The 15,582-nt window shown below is 33.3% G+C and overlaps 1 protein-coding gene across 1 annotated transcript in view; it reads right to left on the bottom strand.

Moving 5' to 3' along the window:
* Positions 1-15,582, bottom strand: part of LOC118738865 — a 39,605-nt gene that overhangs the window by 9,965 nt on the left and 14,058 nt on the right. The window contains exon 2 of the mRNA XM_036469878.1: positions 888-1,062. Coding sequence (XP_036325771.1) covers positions 888-1,062 — 175 coding nt within the window. The remainder of the gene's footprint in view (positions 1-887; positions 1,063-15,582) is intronic.

The raw sequence follows: 15,582 nt of genomic DNA, 5'->3' as shown, positions 1-15,582 counted from the left end.
GGAGATGGAGATGGAGATGGAGATGGAGATGGAGATGGAGATGGAGATGGAGATGGAGATGGAGATGGAGATGGAGATGGAGATGGAGATGGAGATGGAGATGGAGATGGAGATGGAGATGGAGATGGAGATGGAGATGGAGATGGAGATGGAGATGGAGATGGAGACGGAGATGGAGGTGAAGATGAAGATGAAGAAGAAATGTAAAAGCAAGATAACGTGGAAAATTATTAAGGGGATGAAAATGGATATAAAGGAGATGAAATTTCACTTCTTTTGCACATACGGACCTCACGCACTCTGTCTTTTATTTCTAAGGATCGCCCAACAATGGCCGTAACTTTTATAAAATAAATCAATTTGAAAATTATATTTGCTGGAAAATTTTAATTCACCTTTCATGAAAATTAGATCTGTGTCATTCCATTGTGATTGGTGGAACATTTGTCTCCAGAATGTGATCATTTGTGAGCAATAAATGTTTTATCAGAACTTTGACCACCGTGAAAGATATTTTTGAATATAACTAGAGTATAAAATTACTTTAAAAAAATACTAAAGGGTTTATACATTTTTTTACTACTTGAATGAATGGTGCTGGTGGAATATATATACTGATATAGAAATATTTAAAAATATTTAAAATTGTGACTGGTGGAAAAGGTCGTTGTGACTGGTGGAAAGTAATTTCGTATGAAATAAAAATTTCCATGGACAAAATTACGGCTTTTTTATTTTTCAACAATGCAATGTAGTCATTTAAAAAGTGGTTACTACTAAAATACGTATAATTAAGGCATTTTAAAATTTATGTCGTTTTCCCCTTTTACATGGAATTACCCATCTATTATTTATGTATTAAAATAATTACTTATTCGATTACTCACCTTATTAAATACAACAGATCCTTCTCCTTTTCGGTAAGCAGATATTCTGGCTTAGCAGCCATTTCGCATAACATTTTTGGCAGGCAGGATTCCTTAATGGCGTCTGTTAACTGTGATTTAAGCGTATTTTGCTTTCGTTGAAGAGCGACAGCCGAAAAATCATTGATTTCTGTGTCTGAAAGGAAAAAAATAAGAAAAGTTTTTTGTGTTTAACAAATGCAGATATTTAAGAGAGGATTTTTTTATTAAATAATACAAAAGTTTAAAAAGACAATTTTAGATTTCAAATTGGTCTTTTAGAAGAGCTTTCACGTAAGACTACTTCATATGCTAGTTCTTTTATAATCTTGAATCTCTGTTTTTACGAGACCAATCTCTGGTTTTTAAACGAGTTTTCTTTATACTTGTTAGCATCCCAACTCACAAGAACTATGGTCGCACAAGCGTAGCATATGATATTCTGTTTAAATCGTTTTTATTACTTTTTTACATTTCTCAAAGATATTCATTAAATACTTTGAACTGAGCATATACATATTAATGTACATATATCGAGCCCTAATCTCGAAAATAACGTAAGCAACATTTTTTTTTTCATTTTGATGCAGAAATTCCCCTACAACACCTGGATGAATTTCTGCATCAAAACAAATTTTAAAAATTTCGCTTACATTTTTATCGCAGTAAGGGCAGTGATATTTTCTTTTTGGGGCTATTTTTCCCAGTTACTGTGCAAAGAAAAATGCAGATTCTTACTCAAAAAAATTTGGAAATTCTCTTCTGATTACTCATCAACTTGTTATTTGCAAAAAAAAATTCATTCAGAAAAAGCACCAGATACGTACATATTAATTTATTGTTATTTTTAATTACTTAATTAGTATTCCTCAATATATTATTTTGCAAAAATTAAGTAATTACAGTATCATGAGCAAGCAAAGACTCATCTTACTAGATACCTACTGACTCAGCTGCATTCGCTGTAAATTAAATTTCACCACAATAAAAGGTTTACCAAATCGATAATTTTGTACAAATTTAATTTTGTGGTGAAAACATATGCACATATGTATAAAAGGATTGCTCATAAGATTGGATTAAAATTTGATTCAAGAGAGTAAGTGTATTGTCATACGTATTTGGGCAAACACAAAATGACTCAAAACAAATAAAATTAAAAGCATATAAGAAATATCCACATACTTAAATTTGTATAAACGCTTATGCATATGCACATAATTATTTGTATGTACATACATATATAAACTTGTATGTTTCATAGTTTTTTATACTGAATTTATTTTACGCAAATCATCTTCACTACGGGAGAAATCTCATGGGAAGCAAAATTTATATGAAACTAGTTTTTCGTTTGGCAGTTCTTATGCAGATAAATACTATATATGAAGGTACATATGTATGTACGTATGTATGTAAAGAACCAAATCAAAATACCTAATTAAATAGTTATCTATTTATTTATATTAATTTATTTTACTTTATTACACATAGTATGTACATTAGGGCGGCGTAATTTAATTTCTAAAAAAGTGTATGGCAGATTCAAATTCTACGTTCGATTCTAGGCAAAAATTGTGATCAAACTATATACCAAAAATGACGTTTGACCCTACCAATTTTTCAAAGAAAAATCAGTGTATTATAATACTTTCTGAACGAAATTAATTTTTCATTTACAAAATATTGTGTTTTCTTCACATTTTGTACAAATTTTTTTGGTACAATGAAAAGTAAATTTCGACCAAAAAAATTACAACATACTTTTTGAAATTGGAAGGGTCAAACGTAATTTTCGGTATATAGTTTGTTCGCCATTTTTGCCTAGAATTTATCGTGGAATTTAAATTTGCTATACACTTACTTCGAAAATTTTGCTTCGAACTAATTACGCCGCCCTAGTGTACATCCTTTTTAGAGAGATTGCGAGAGGCCAAAAGAGTGAAGTTCGTGGGTACAGGAAATTTTAAAGAGCTAAACGATATAGCGGTGATAAAGAAATGGCCGCCACCTCCATATGTTTGTGCATATACTTAGTAGGGAAAAGGGTAATACTCCTGTGTGGTATCTCTTCCTTTTCATTATATGTATTTGAATCTGTCTTGTATTTGATTTTATTCTTAACAATTACTTTATTTTACATTATTTCTTTACGGTGCCCAAGGTCGTTGATTGTACTCTTTTATTTTAAGAAAAAACAAAAAAATTCAAATGTATGAATGTCTAAAAAATTTCTTTCAGTTTGTCCAGCAAATAATTACTAAGCCAGGCAAAGAGACACTAAATAGCATTTACAATTATTCGATCATGGTTTTATGTGTCTTTGAATGAATTCTTAATGAACCGGCTATTCGGCTTTGCTTATAGGTAAAAGTATATCTTTTTAAGTCTCGTCTGTATGTCATTATATGAGCTGTTTATTTTTAAAATGGCATAAGTCAGCTTCACACCTCTTGTGCATAACGTAATTTTCGGAAACGAATGCCTATGTAAATCGCTCTATCGCCATAAACTAACGACAAAACCTTCTACCTTTGGTAGATGACGTTGAACGAATAACCAACGCGTTCAGATACAAATAACCGGCCATTTAAACACAAGAAGTGTGAAGTGACTTATGCCACTTTCAAAATAAACACAAAAATTTAATATTTGTTTTTTTATTTCTTAAAATTATTTTAAAAACGGAACCGAGCAGACATTATTTATATCTCACATTTATCAAAAAACAATGAAGTCTAATTAAATTGGTATAACATATAATTCAAATGTAAAAAATTGCAAGTAAGCACCATTTACATATAGCCATACATACGTACCTACATACAGTGACTCAAACAAATAACTACGTGTTGATTTTTTATAATATTCGTAATGTTTTTCGAGTTCATTTTTTTTTGTGGTTACTTTTCCCTACAAATTATAATAATTTAGGAAAATTCAATAAATTTTCATGAAAATTTCAACATTTTAATCCGAATCTTTGGAACACTTTTGTTCTAATGAAGGGCAAGTTTAAAATCGCTAAAAAATTCCGTTATTATTATTATTTTTTTTTTGGTGATGGATTTTTGCACTTTTTTCCATATATGCATGAATTTCTTATGAAATAAAATGCGGGCAGATTCAAAAAAAGTTCTCAAAAATCAGCACGATTTTTTAGCTGGTTCAAACTTGCAATTCATTATATTAAAATTGTATGGGCTATAAAACTGCATACCCAAAAATTTTCTAAACAAGTTCATCTGTGCGCTTCGCAATGAATTTCATCTATGTTTATACATTAGGGTGACCTCAAAAAAGGAAAGGAAAATCTCATCAAATGTGGATGTTCTACATACCGCTCGTGTAAGTTGTGACGATTCATGTAAACATCTTTTTTAAAAGTCGACGCGTCAGACCATAAAATTTGCCGTAAAAATTACGGATCTTCCCGACGTCATTATAACATTGTTCGGCAAAACTCAATTCTTGGAAGATAATCGTGCTTGTAGTACGGCGTCCTCGTAACGAAAGGAAATGCTTCCTTCACCATGAGCTTGGTTTGGGAACCGTCCCTCTCAGAGTAAACGGTGCACATTCACAAAAATTCGATGATCGGTACGACAAGCAGTATTTGGGTACCTCTCACGATAAATTCTAGTTGTAGCACTAGCATTGCCTGTGCGGTGTACACAGCCAATCACAATAGTCCAATTCCAAATCACGAGCAATCGAGCCCAATAAACGAAGCAAAAGGTGGTAAGTACGAAATCAAGTCGAACGAATACGGAAGGATGCGCAGTAAATGAAGTAGCCTAACGTACTGGCGTGTTTTGCGAGTGCGTCAGTAAAGATGGACGATAGCGACTATTGCCTCGCTGGCACTATTCGAATGGTATCCATCCGTGTCACCAATTAGTAGAAGTTGTGTAACTCTCTGTCTCGCTCACACTTCGTAAAATGACTCTCTCCGTCTCACTCAAACAGGAATTAAGTAAAGTAACGGCTCCAAGAAAAACCTGGGTACACTACAACCGTTTTAAGTTTTTTTAAAACTGAGTTTGTTTGTTAAAATTGTTAAAAATTGTTAAAAATTTGTCAGTTAAAATTGGGCGAAGCATTAAACTTAATTTTTTTTTTTATAAAAAGTGTTCGTTTTCTTCCATGCTAAATTTTGGACAATTTACAGATAATTTTAGACAATTTATAGAAGCATTACTCAAAATTACATAATAAAAATTAAAATGAGAAAAAGTAGAAATTTGTGGTAACGGGAATTGAAAAACCAACATAGGGTTTGAATTTTTTCATATTTTTTTTTTGAACGCCTATAATTTAAAAAATACAAGACATCGATTTTTTTATATTTTTCTGATAACTCTTATGACCTGGCCTGTCACCCGTCTCCGGCTTGACGTCGCCTTCTGGGACACGCTCTATATAAAAAAAAATAGTACCCTGAAGTTAATGTAATCGTTGTGGCAGTGGCACTTGCATATGAACATACATACATATCATTGTAACATTTTCTCAACAAACTAAGCACTTTATAATATATATATATATTTTTTTTTATACGGTCCGTGACTATTAGGCCATGCTAAACTACGTTACCTTTAACTGAATTAACTCTAGCCATTCTAAGCGTGACAAAAATGCTAAAATATTGTGTGAAATAGTAAATATAAATCGCTTATAAGAGTAACATGCTGTGTGACTATAAGAATAACTAAAATAAAATTAAAGAATAAAAAAGAATTCTTGTAAAAACGTTTGGTTTCAATGAGCTTGGCACCGCTACAATGTTGCTGTTACTGCGATTGGTATAACAAACATCACTCACCAACAGCCAAGGCCATGAGTTCAAAGACCGTACAACTCCATATGTATGTATATGGTATGTATGTACCCTGCCGGAAAATCAACCGCTTTAAAAACAATTTAAAACGTATTTTTTCATTGCCTACAGGTATTTGAAGTTCTTCCTTTTTTCTTGTAAGTAACTGACTTTATTAACATGGCGATGTCCTAAGAGTAAGTCAATTGTACGACTCTTCATATAATTTCCTCTTGTAAGTAGTCAAACGATCGAGGTGGCTCTCTACAGACAACAGCTGATGCGATCGAAGCGAGCGATTGCAGACAAATGCATCACTGATCTTTCACCATGACAATGCTCGGCTACATGTCGCACAAATGGTCAAAACTGGTCCTGACCCACCTGCCCGCCTTATAGCCCAAACCTTGTACCATCAGACTACCATTTGGTCCGGCCAATGCAGAACGCCCTTACGGTAGTACGCTTCACTTCGGTTGAAAGTATCAACAATTGGCTTGATACACTTTCTTGATCTCCCAAGGCGAGCAGTGTTATAAGAGCGGAATTCATGCGCTAGCAAAAAAGTGAGAAAAAGTCATACATAGCCAGCGATGGGCAATAGTTTCAATAAAATTCTGGTACATTGTACCAATTTTCACAACAAAGTTTCCAAATCCAGAAAAAAGTTCAAAATCAGTGGCCGAAATGCGGCAATTATTTTAAAGTAATTTTCTGTCTACATTATTCCGACAGAGTACAGAGTGCACACAAACTCGTAAATATTGAAGTATGTTTGTGCACAATTGTGAGCAGCACAAAGCAAGAAATGCATAGAAATCGTAAAACGATTCTTATTTATGCAGATTGGCAACGAAAATCCAACTTTGACTTTGAACTTTTTCACTTTTTTTTTTTGTTAACGAGCGCGGTGTGGTTAATATGAGTTTAAACAAATAAACAAAGGAGACAAAAGTTGAAGTGTATGTACTCGATCGATGGTCGTCTGTAATAACGACCCAACTCAAAATTTCATATTTTTCAGTAGAGCCAATTAAAGAATTTGCTTTTCGTATTTTAGCAATAATATGTCTTGGAACGTAATTATTCCGGATTATTTGCAGTCATTCTGTAGGGAAAATTTGTAAGCTTTCAAACTATGACCTTTTTCTAAAGATTTAGTAAGTGCTGGACTGCAAAAATACCAAATAAGTTACAATGGTACAATACGAAAAGTGTCGTTATTTCACATAAAAGCATCACGAACCTATCCAGAGTTTTTGACTTATGCCAATATCCACGATAAATGTTAGACATGTGCCACTGTTCAGTAGTAAGGTTTGTCTACTTCGGTTTTTGGACAAATGGCAAAACTGCACCACTACCGGATTCGTAACAACTAAGCTTATGTCGATTTGCTACAGAAAAATATGGTTATTTATAAACCTAACCTATATAACTCAAAAAGATGAAATTTTGAGTTGTGCCGTTATTGCAGAGGACCATCGATATGTACATGAATGTGACATTTGTTTCTGTTATTATACATAAAACAAGTCCATTTGTTTATCTCTGTATATTCAACCGTATTTTATTACAATACTGAGGTGTCTCAGGCCAAGCTTAAACCGGTACATGCATTGGTTTTTAACTGTTTTTAGTAATTTTTGTAATAATGTGCGCGCAGACTTTTAGCTGTTGACCCCAATCGACATACCTATGACTGCATACGGCGGTCGAAATTACATTTAATCTTAAAGCTTGTTACATAACTACTTTTGAAGCTAAATCGTGGAAGTAAAAATGTTTCTATAGGCCTAAAGTTGAGTTGTTAAGAGCCATTTAGTTTATTAGTTAAAAATATGTAGACTTACTGGCCGATTTGTCCAACATTCTTAACTACTATCTATTATTTAGTTTATAGGCAATTTTCCCATTCTTTAAACACTTATGTATATTAGTGCATTAAAAACACAAACAATTGGCATTTGAACTTGACCCTAATGCGCTGATAAATACTTACAAAATACCAGCACTAAATAATTTTGTATGCACATATACCGATGAGACTATAAAAAAAACATACCCGAGTACCAAATATAGCAGTTACCCAGTGAGAATATGGGGAATGCATTACCCATTATTATCTGGGGTGCATTGCTAATAAATTCTGATTTCTTTTTAGTGGCCTGCTTTCAACCAGACTAGAGCACCATAAGTAATGATCAGTCGTTTAACAGATGGCGACTGTAAAACTAAATATCACTAGTGCCTCCCTCCAAGCTTTAGATACATACTCATTTCACAAACAGTATGTAAAGATACTAACTAAATGGTATATCTACGGTGACCATCCGTCCTGTTTTTTGCAGGACCGTACTGCTATTCAAAGGTCTGTCCTTCGTAGTTTTTATAAACATAAATACCTGAAACTGTATTGATCTTTTCCAAGTGTCCTGCCTTTGTCCGGCATTTTATTCGATACTTATAAAAATTACCGGCGGCAGCCAGGTACTGATCAAAATATAAGCAATATTGCTAAGTACATGATTGTGAGCCTAATTTTGAAACTTCAACCAGTCAATGCGTTCTAAATTTTGTGTGGCCACGGACAATGTATGACGAGGAAATGAAGATCAGCATCAAAAATATCTGGAACACTAATCTACAAATTTTGTGGTAATCCCGTGAGACAAAAATGTTTTCCAAGCTAATTTTGTACGCTGAACACGAAAACAATAAGGAATTTTATTCGAGATTTTTCCGAACAAAACTTGTTTTTTTGTTACTTTTCGGAGCTATTCGTCAATATCTCATGAAAAATCATCCAATCAACTTTGATAGCTTGTAACACTAATAATTTTCATTAAAATCGCCACAAGTTATATATTTTTGTAAAGGGACAATTTACGCCGATTCACGAGATATTGACGAATAACTGTGAAAATTACCAGCAAACACGTTTTCGAAAAAATCTTGAAAACGCTTCTTTCAAAAAATTGATATTTTTTCCTATTCAACGACCCAAACATTTCCGAGAAAATTCTACCTTACAGAGATTCATTTTTCATCTAAACTAGTGTAATTATAATATATTTTATGGTTGGCTTTCCATCGGCTTCTAGTTGTTTTAGCAAAACTAACATGAAACTTGGCGTGGGTGTTAAGAAATGTATATATTTACATTATTTATCTCTCTTTTCACCTTATTGGTAATAGTATTTAACTAATTTGTTGTTAAATTCTTTGCAGTTTCACTAGCAAAGTTTCATACAAAAAGGATACTTATCACTTATATTTTCATAGATATACGATCTCTGCAAAATATTCACGTGTCTTTACAAGCTTTTTTTTTATTTAACTTGATCTGTATGTATGTATGTATGTAAGTATGTTTGTTTGAATTAATTTTGGCTAACTTCCCGATGACCTAGAGACTTGATACTTCACAATTGGCTCGGAACCCGCTGACAATGCAATACGAAAGACTAACTAATAACTAATCCGATAGGTGGCGCAGGAGTCACGATACCAATATTTATGGTCCGATTTCGTTCATATTTAGAAAGCTTGTTTTAAACACATTTTTTTACTATTAATTTATTGTATACATAACAGCCAAGTTCACGAAAGCAATTTAAGTGAAGAATTATTTTCATTTTTTGAATTTTATATGGAAATTGACAGAAAATCAAAAGTCATTTTTCTTTTCAATTCGCCGAAATATATTTTTTTATATAGGTTACCGCATAACTTTGGACCAGATTAACCGATTTTTATAATAATTTCTTTCATTGGAAAAGCGGTACCTCAAGGATGGCCCCATACTAATTTGGTTTAGATCCGACGATTGGATCATAATGAAATTAACGGTACTCCTAAATTTTATTATGAGAATTGAATTCGGTTGTGTTATTTGCTTAAAAATTACTTGTATTTTAACAATATAAAACGCGTTTAATAATTTCACAATTTTTTTTTTAACAAAGTAAACACGCAAACAAATCAAAATGGCTGCAATGAGGATGTTCAACAATCTACTTTTGTTTCGTAACGATCTCGATAACATTATGAAATAAACGAGTATTTTACTAAAAATTTTCCCTGCGGAATCTTTTTTTAATGTAAAACAATATTTTAATATAAATTGGAAATTTTAAATAAAGAATCGCGCGATTTTTTTTTTTAATTTTCGCTTGCGGCGGGTTTTTATGTAAAATAGTACATTAATATAAATGGAAAATTTTAAATAAAACAAGTAAGAAAGTCTAAGTTCGGGCGGAGCCGAACATTAAATACCCGGCGCAAGTATTAAATATATGTTTTTTCACCTTTCCGAAACCTACTGCTAGATGGTAAGCCGGGGTGTATCAATTTTGAGTAAATTAGCGTCCTTAAATTTCGAAATATTGAAGTTTCAAGCATTTCTGAAATTTACCGTTATATGAAAAGCGGCCGTAATTTTAGTCCGATTTCAATAATTTTCAACGTTTTGCTTTTATGTGGCAAGCACAATAACCATACCTAGTTTGGTACAAATTGGTAGAACGGTTACCGATATACATATATGTGATCATAAGTGCGCGGTGCCACGCCCATTTTCCAAAATTTTACCATAAAAGTATTTCTTGGTAAAGAATTGTTGCAAGCATCAATTTTGAATAAATTAGCTTCAATATTTACTGATTTATCGAAGATTTTGTATTTCTCCAAATTACCGTTATATGGGATGTGGGCGTGGTTATCGTCCGATTTTAAAAATTTTCGGCGATTTTGTATCTTATAGCAAGGCTAAAAACTGCGCCAAGTTTGGAAGAAATTGGTGCAGCGGTTACCAAGTTATACACATGTAACCATAAGTGGGCGTGGCTACGCCCATTTTCCAAAAATTTATAATATTCTTATTTTTCGTCTGGAAATTATTGTAAATATCAATTTTGAGTGAATTATCTTCAGTAGTTACTAAAATATCGCAGTTTTCGTATTTATGGAAATTACCGTTATATGGGAAGTGGGCGTGGTTACTGTCCGATTTCGCCCATTTTCAATACCTACCTTGGATTAAGGGAAACCTACATACCAAGTTTCGTTGAGATATCTCAATTTTTGCTCGAGTTATCGTGTACACGGACGGACGGACAGACGGACAGACGGACGGACAGACAGACATGGCTTAATCGATTTTTTTTTTCATCCTGAGCATATATGTATACATTTGTCTATATCTATCTCGATTCGTTTTGGCTGTTACAAACAACCGTTATGTGAACAAAATTAATATACCCTTGTGCACAAGTGCGCTCGGGTATAAAAACGCAATTTTTTTATTATTTTGACATCTGGCAGCATCAACTCATGTTCATTTATTTTTATTATCAATTTATAGGGGTTTCTAATTAGTGAACTGAAATTGGCATTACTGTGTCGATGTTGGCGTCCTGCAACTTCAGCTAATTCAATTCTTTTAATCGCCCCACTTTGACTAGTGAAAATTAATAGTATGAACTCGAGGTGGGACCGACTTTAGGCTTTAGGTGTACATATGTAGGTTCATTGTAATGTATTCACTATCAGACTGGGTTGTTCACATTTATACTAGTTGTGTACCAGAAATAACTTGAAGTGTTTTCAAGTTTTTCTATATAGCAACAACGCTTATTTATATTCATAAAATAGAACAAATACTGGAAGGTATTAAAAAGGCAAAATACATATTTTTGAATATAGAAAAGCATAACAAAATAAACAAATAGAATTTAATAGTACAATGCAAATAAAAAATGTTAATATCTGCTTGGCTGACGACTTCAGGAAAAACGCCTGACTTATGACTCAAGTAATATGCTGATGAAGAGCATTGAGTATACAATAAGTGTTTGCTAATAAAATATGCGGCCGCTGTGGTGTAGTGGTTAGCAGTGCGCGCTACCATTCCGAAGGGCCTGGGTTCAAGCCCGGTTCAACGCAACATTGAAAAAATAAAAGGACAAAAATGTGTTTTCTAATAGCGGTCGCCTCTCGGCAGGCAAGGCGCAGGCCACAAACCGGAGGTGCCAGCTAAGAAATTTGTGTGGAGAGGACGTAGCGATCTTTGCCAATGGACGTTGAGTAAAAGCAGAAGTCTTAACTGAAAAATACAGTTGAATGCTATTCATTCAAAGTTGATATTTACGATAACCTCTTAGTAAAAAAAAAAAACAATATTAAAGATGAGTTCGTTTAATTTTAATAAAAAAAACGTGAGGCTCCGTGATTTCAGTTTTATTGAAATATATATTCACGCGAACAGCGTCTGATGGTGTTTTACGTGCGTACCTGCCGACGACGGCGCTCCAAAGCACAGCGAATCAATGCGTTGATCAGCGTCCCGAAATGCAGTCATTCCTTCGGTACCAATTGGCAGTGTGGGGCGGACACACTAAACACCTTGGTAGGGTTCGAAGCCACTCTAAAGCCTCTGCCGTACTTTAGGTCCGGCACCCGGTTGCAATGCAACTCTACTTGGAACCAAACGAGGCCGGTTCTACACGCATTTAGGCGTTAAACCACTGAACGCGACGCCGAAACGCCAGTTGAACTTTCACTCAGCTCCCGTACCGGTGGCCGTTGACTAGGGTCTTCGGGATTGTCATGCCCGTAATTCCACAAATGCGCAATCCCCCCGCGTACAATAAAACTAACGGTAACGAAAACTGCAAATAAGAACACAGGGTTTAGTTATCTGCGAGAGCCCGAGCGCCATCTGCTCTGCAGTGGCCAGTCATCGCTATCCACACTACAAAAGCAAGCAGTGTTGTCAAGTTTTGAATTTGAAAAAATGCATTTTTTCTCGAAAAAATCCCGAAATTTTTATTGCAGTTTTGAATTGACTTTGTATGCATTAAAAATTGTATTTCAGTTTCAATCTACACTGCGGTCTCTTATGTTACCGTGAACTAAAGAAACATAAAGAACTTTTTGTCTCAAAAAAACTTTGTATTACAGTTATAGTTAGTGATTTTTTTATAACGCAAAATAAATTACTTTTGCCGGCACTTTGATAAAAGGCCAAGTTATTTTCGATCTCCGCTTAAAATGTTTGCAAATACCTCCTCACACTTTGATTATTCTATTTTTGAAGCGGCTTTATCAATACTATTTACCGGCAATAATTTAATTTCAAATTTTTTACGTCAGCCGTCAATTCTTGCATAAATAAAGCATGTTTAATTTGCAATACACAAAATTGAAATGTTAATATTAAATATTTATTTTTGGCGAGTGAATGTATGTACACTAGGGTGGTCTAAAAATACACAAGAAAATCAACTTTTTGGAATTTTCTTGGTGCCAAGTATTATAGAAAATGCAAAATAGACCTGTGGTTTTCTATTTTAAAAACAGTTAATACTTAACTGTGCGGCGCCGGTGCTTTGAAATTCGCCGAGCACATATTTATAATGGCACAAAATAAATTTATCCGTAAGATTGCTGTAGAATCGTAAGAAACATTTTTTTTTTATCGAATGAAACTATTTCCCTTCAGAAACCTAACAATAAAACAATGTATAATGCGAATTTAACTATACAATTTTTCTAGCTATTTTTTTTTAACGCGCGAGATGGGGTTATGAACTCATAAAATAACAAATTTTCGGAAATAAGAGTTGGGATTGTCGGTTATTAAAAAGTATTTAGTAAAATTTTAGAGATAAACATGTATCGCACATTCATTGTTTGAAGGCTGCGGAAGGGTAAACGTTTTATTTAATCAAAAAATATTTAATCATAAGGAAAGAAGAAATTGTATGAAAAAAAATTATTTCCCCGATAAGTATAAAATAAAGGGGGCTTTGACCGGCAGCACGGTTATATGTTAACCCATTTCAAAATAAAAAAACGAGCCCCCTTATATTTATAGTACGTATGAATGTACATTAGGGTACGTCATCAAAACAATGTTGCTGTTCTTCTACCGGAGTTATAAAATCTATGCATAGTAAAAAGGAAAGTCGAAATTCTTTGTACGCGGTAATCTCGATAACTACTGACGCGATTTTCTGTAATATACTCTGTATCGACAGGAGAGTGGCCTTTTTGGCTTAGAATTTTAATAGGGTTGCCATCTGTCTAAAAAACTAAAAAAGATCCGCACCGTTCGTTGGATTACAAAAGATGAGGTGTCAAATGCACTAATGTTTTTTTTTGTGGAGGGTTGCCATCTATTAATAAAATTTCTATATTCAATCATAATTAGCGTAGGTATCAGTTCTGCACCGTCACTGTCAACCGAAAAGACACTACATGTGCAATAATATATTATTTTTCTGAGTAGGGTTACCACCTTTTAAAAAGTTAAAAAAATTTCGCCGTTCATTGTATTACAAAATGGGATACTAAATGAAAGGGCCTGGCCTTCGCATGTACAAAAGCTTTCATTTTTTGAATAGGGTTGCCACCTATTTAAAAATTACTATCTTCTATACATAGTATTAGGGAAACTCGAGATATTTTGACCACGCTAATCTCAAAAACTACTGAACGGATTTATACGAGATTTTTTAAGTATAATCTGTATCGATAGGAATATTATCTTTTGTACTTCAAATTCCTGTGGGGTCTCAATCTCAATATTTTGATTCCAACGATTCAAATTTTAAACATTTTTATGCCGACCTTTTAAGCTTAAACTCTCATATTATCTGAAGTGATTTTTTGGAAAACTAATTTTATTTACAAAACAAACTTTTTCCAGCTTACGTAAATCTTAATATTTTTCCCAAATATTTTGGCGGAAGCTTTAAAATAAAATATATTTTATATTTCCGATAGAAAATAAGTACCGTTTTTGTTTGCATGGAGAGTGAGGCACCCTAATGTACATGGGCGCGTACATGACAAAAATAAATCAAGTAATTTTTAATGAACGATAAATGTCGAGTAAGCAGCGAACTTACATATGTACATGTGTATGTATAAATAAGTGCATTCATAAGTTTGTTTACTTTGTGCGAACGAGTGTGTGTTTTTCAATTTCATTAATGCAAAGATTATGTAGCTGCTGTTTTTTTTTCGTTTTCCATTTTTTTTGTTTATTCATAATATTTTTCGTAATTTTTTCCTACATCGCTATGGCAATCACTTTTCTTACTGCTGACCTTTACTGAAGTTCGTCGTTAATGAAATCACAAAACAATTTAATGTTTAGCTGAATAATGAACTTATTGTATTTTGAAGGTATTTGTTTTTATGTATGCATTTGCAAAGCATTGCATCGTTTTTAGTTTTGCTTGCAATGTTGTTAACACAATAGTTGTTGAGTAAACAAAACTTGACGAGTGGGCAATTACAAAATTGATTTCCTTTGAAATTTTACACTTTTCATATTTTCTGTATTTTTTCCTTTTCTAAGTAAAAAAATACTAAGTTTTGCTTACTTTCAAATCAAAAAATATTTAGAGGTGGCTCAAGACGCTCAAAATTTCCAATGTATTTTATATGTGAAAAAACTGTTTCGTGGAAGTGGTGTAGAATTTATGAAAATCAATATTTTTCGATCGAAAAACTCTGCTTCTCTTCAGGTGACTTCCAGTAATATTGTCCAATTGTTTATTTATTTGATCATTTTTAATAGTTACTATTTTTAATTGGTCCCCAAAAACCCCAAAAATGCAATGAGGTAAATCCTAAATATTTTCTGATTTCGAAATAAAAAAACAGGCATATACGTTCTTTTTAAACATTGAACAATCCTAGCGGGTGGGAGCTTTAAAATTCGTACTCAAATTTTTTCACATGCATTCTTGGACCACCCTAATGTGCATATGTATATACATGCCTATGCATATTTTTGCACACATTGGCAACTAAAACGAAAGTATCGCGCTTGCGAAACCTCTC

This window comes from Rhagoletis pomonella, unplaced genomic scaffold, assembly GCF_013731165.1.
Source record: "Rhagoletis pomonella isolate Grant_MI unplaced genomic scaffold, Rhpom_1.0 Rhpom_scaffold_00005, whole genome shotgun sequence".
In the NCBI taxonomy this organism is placed as follows: domain Eukaryota; kingdom Metazoa; phylum Arthropoda; class Insecta; order Diptera; family Tephritidae; genus Rhagoletis; species Rhagoletis pomonella.
The sequence above is the reverse complement of the archived record's forward strand: the minus strand, read 5'-3'. Positions and strand labels throughout refer to the sequence as shown.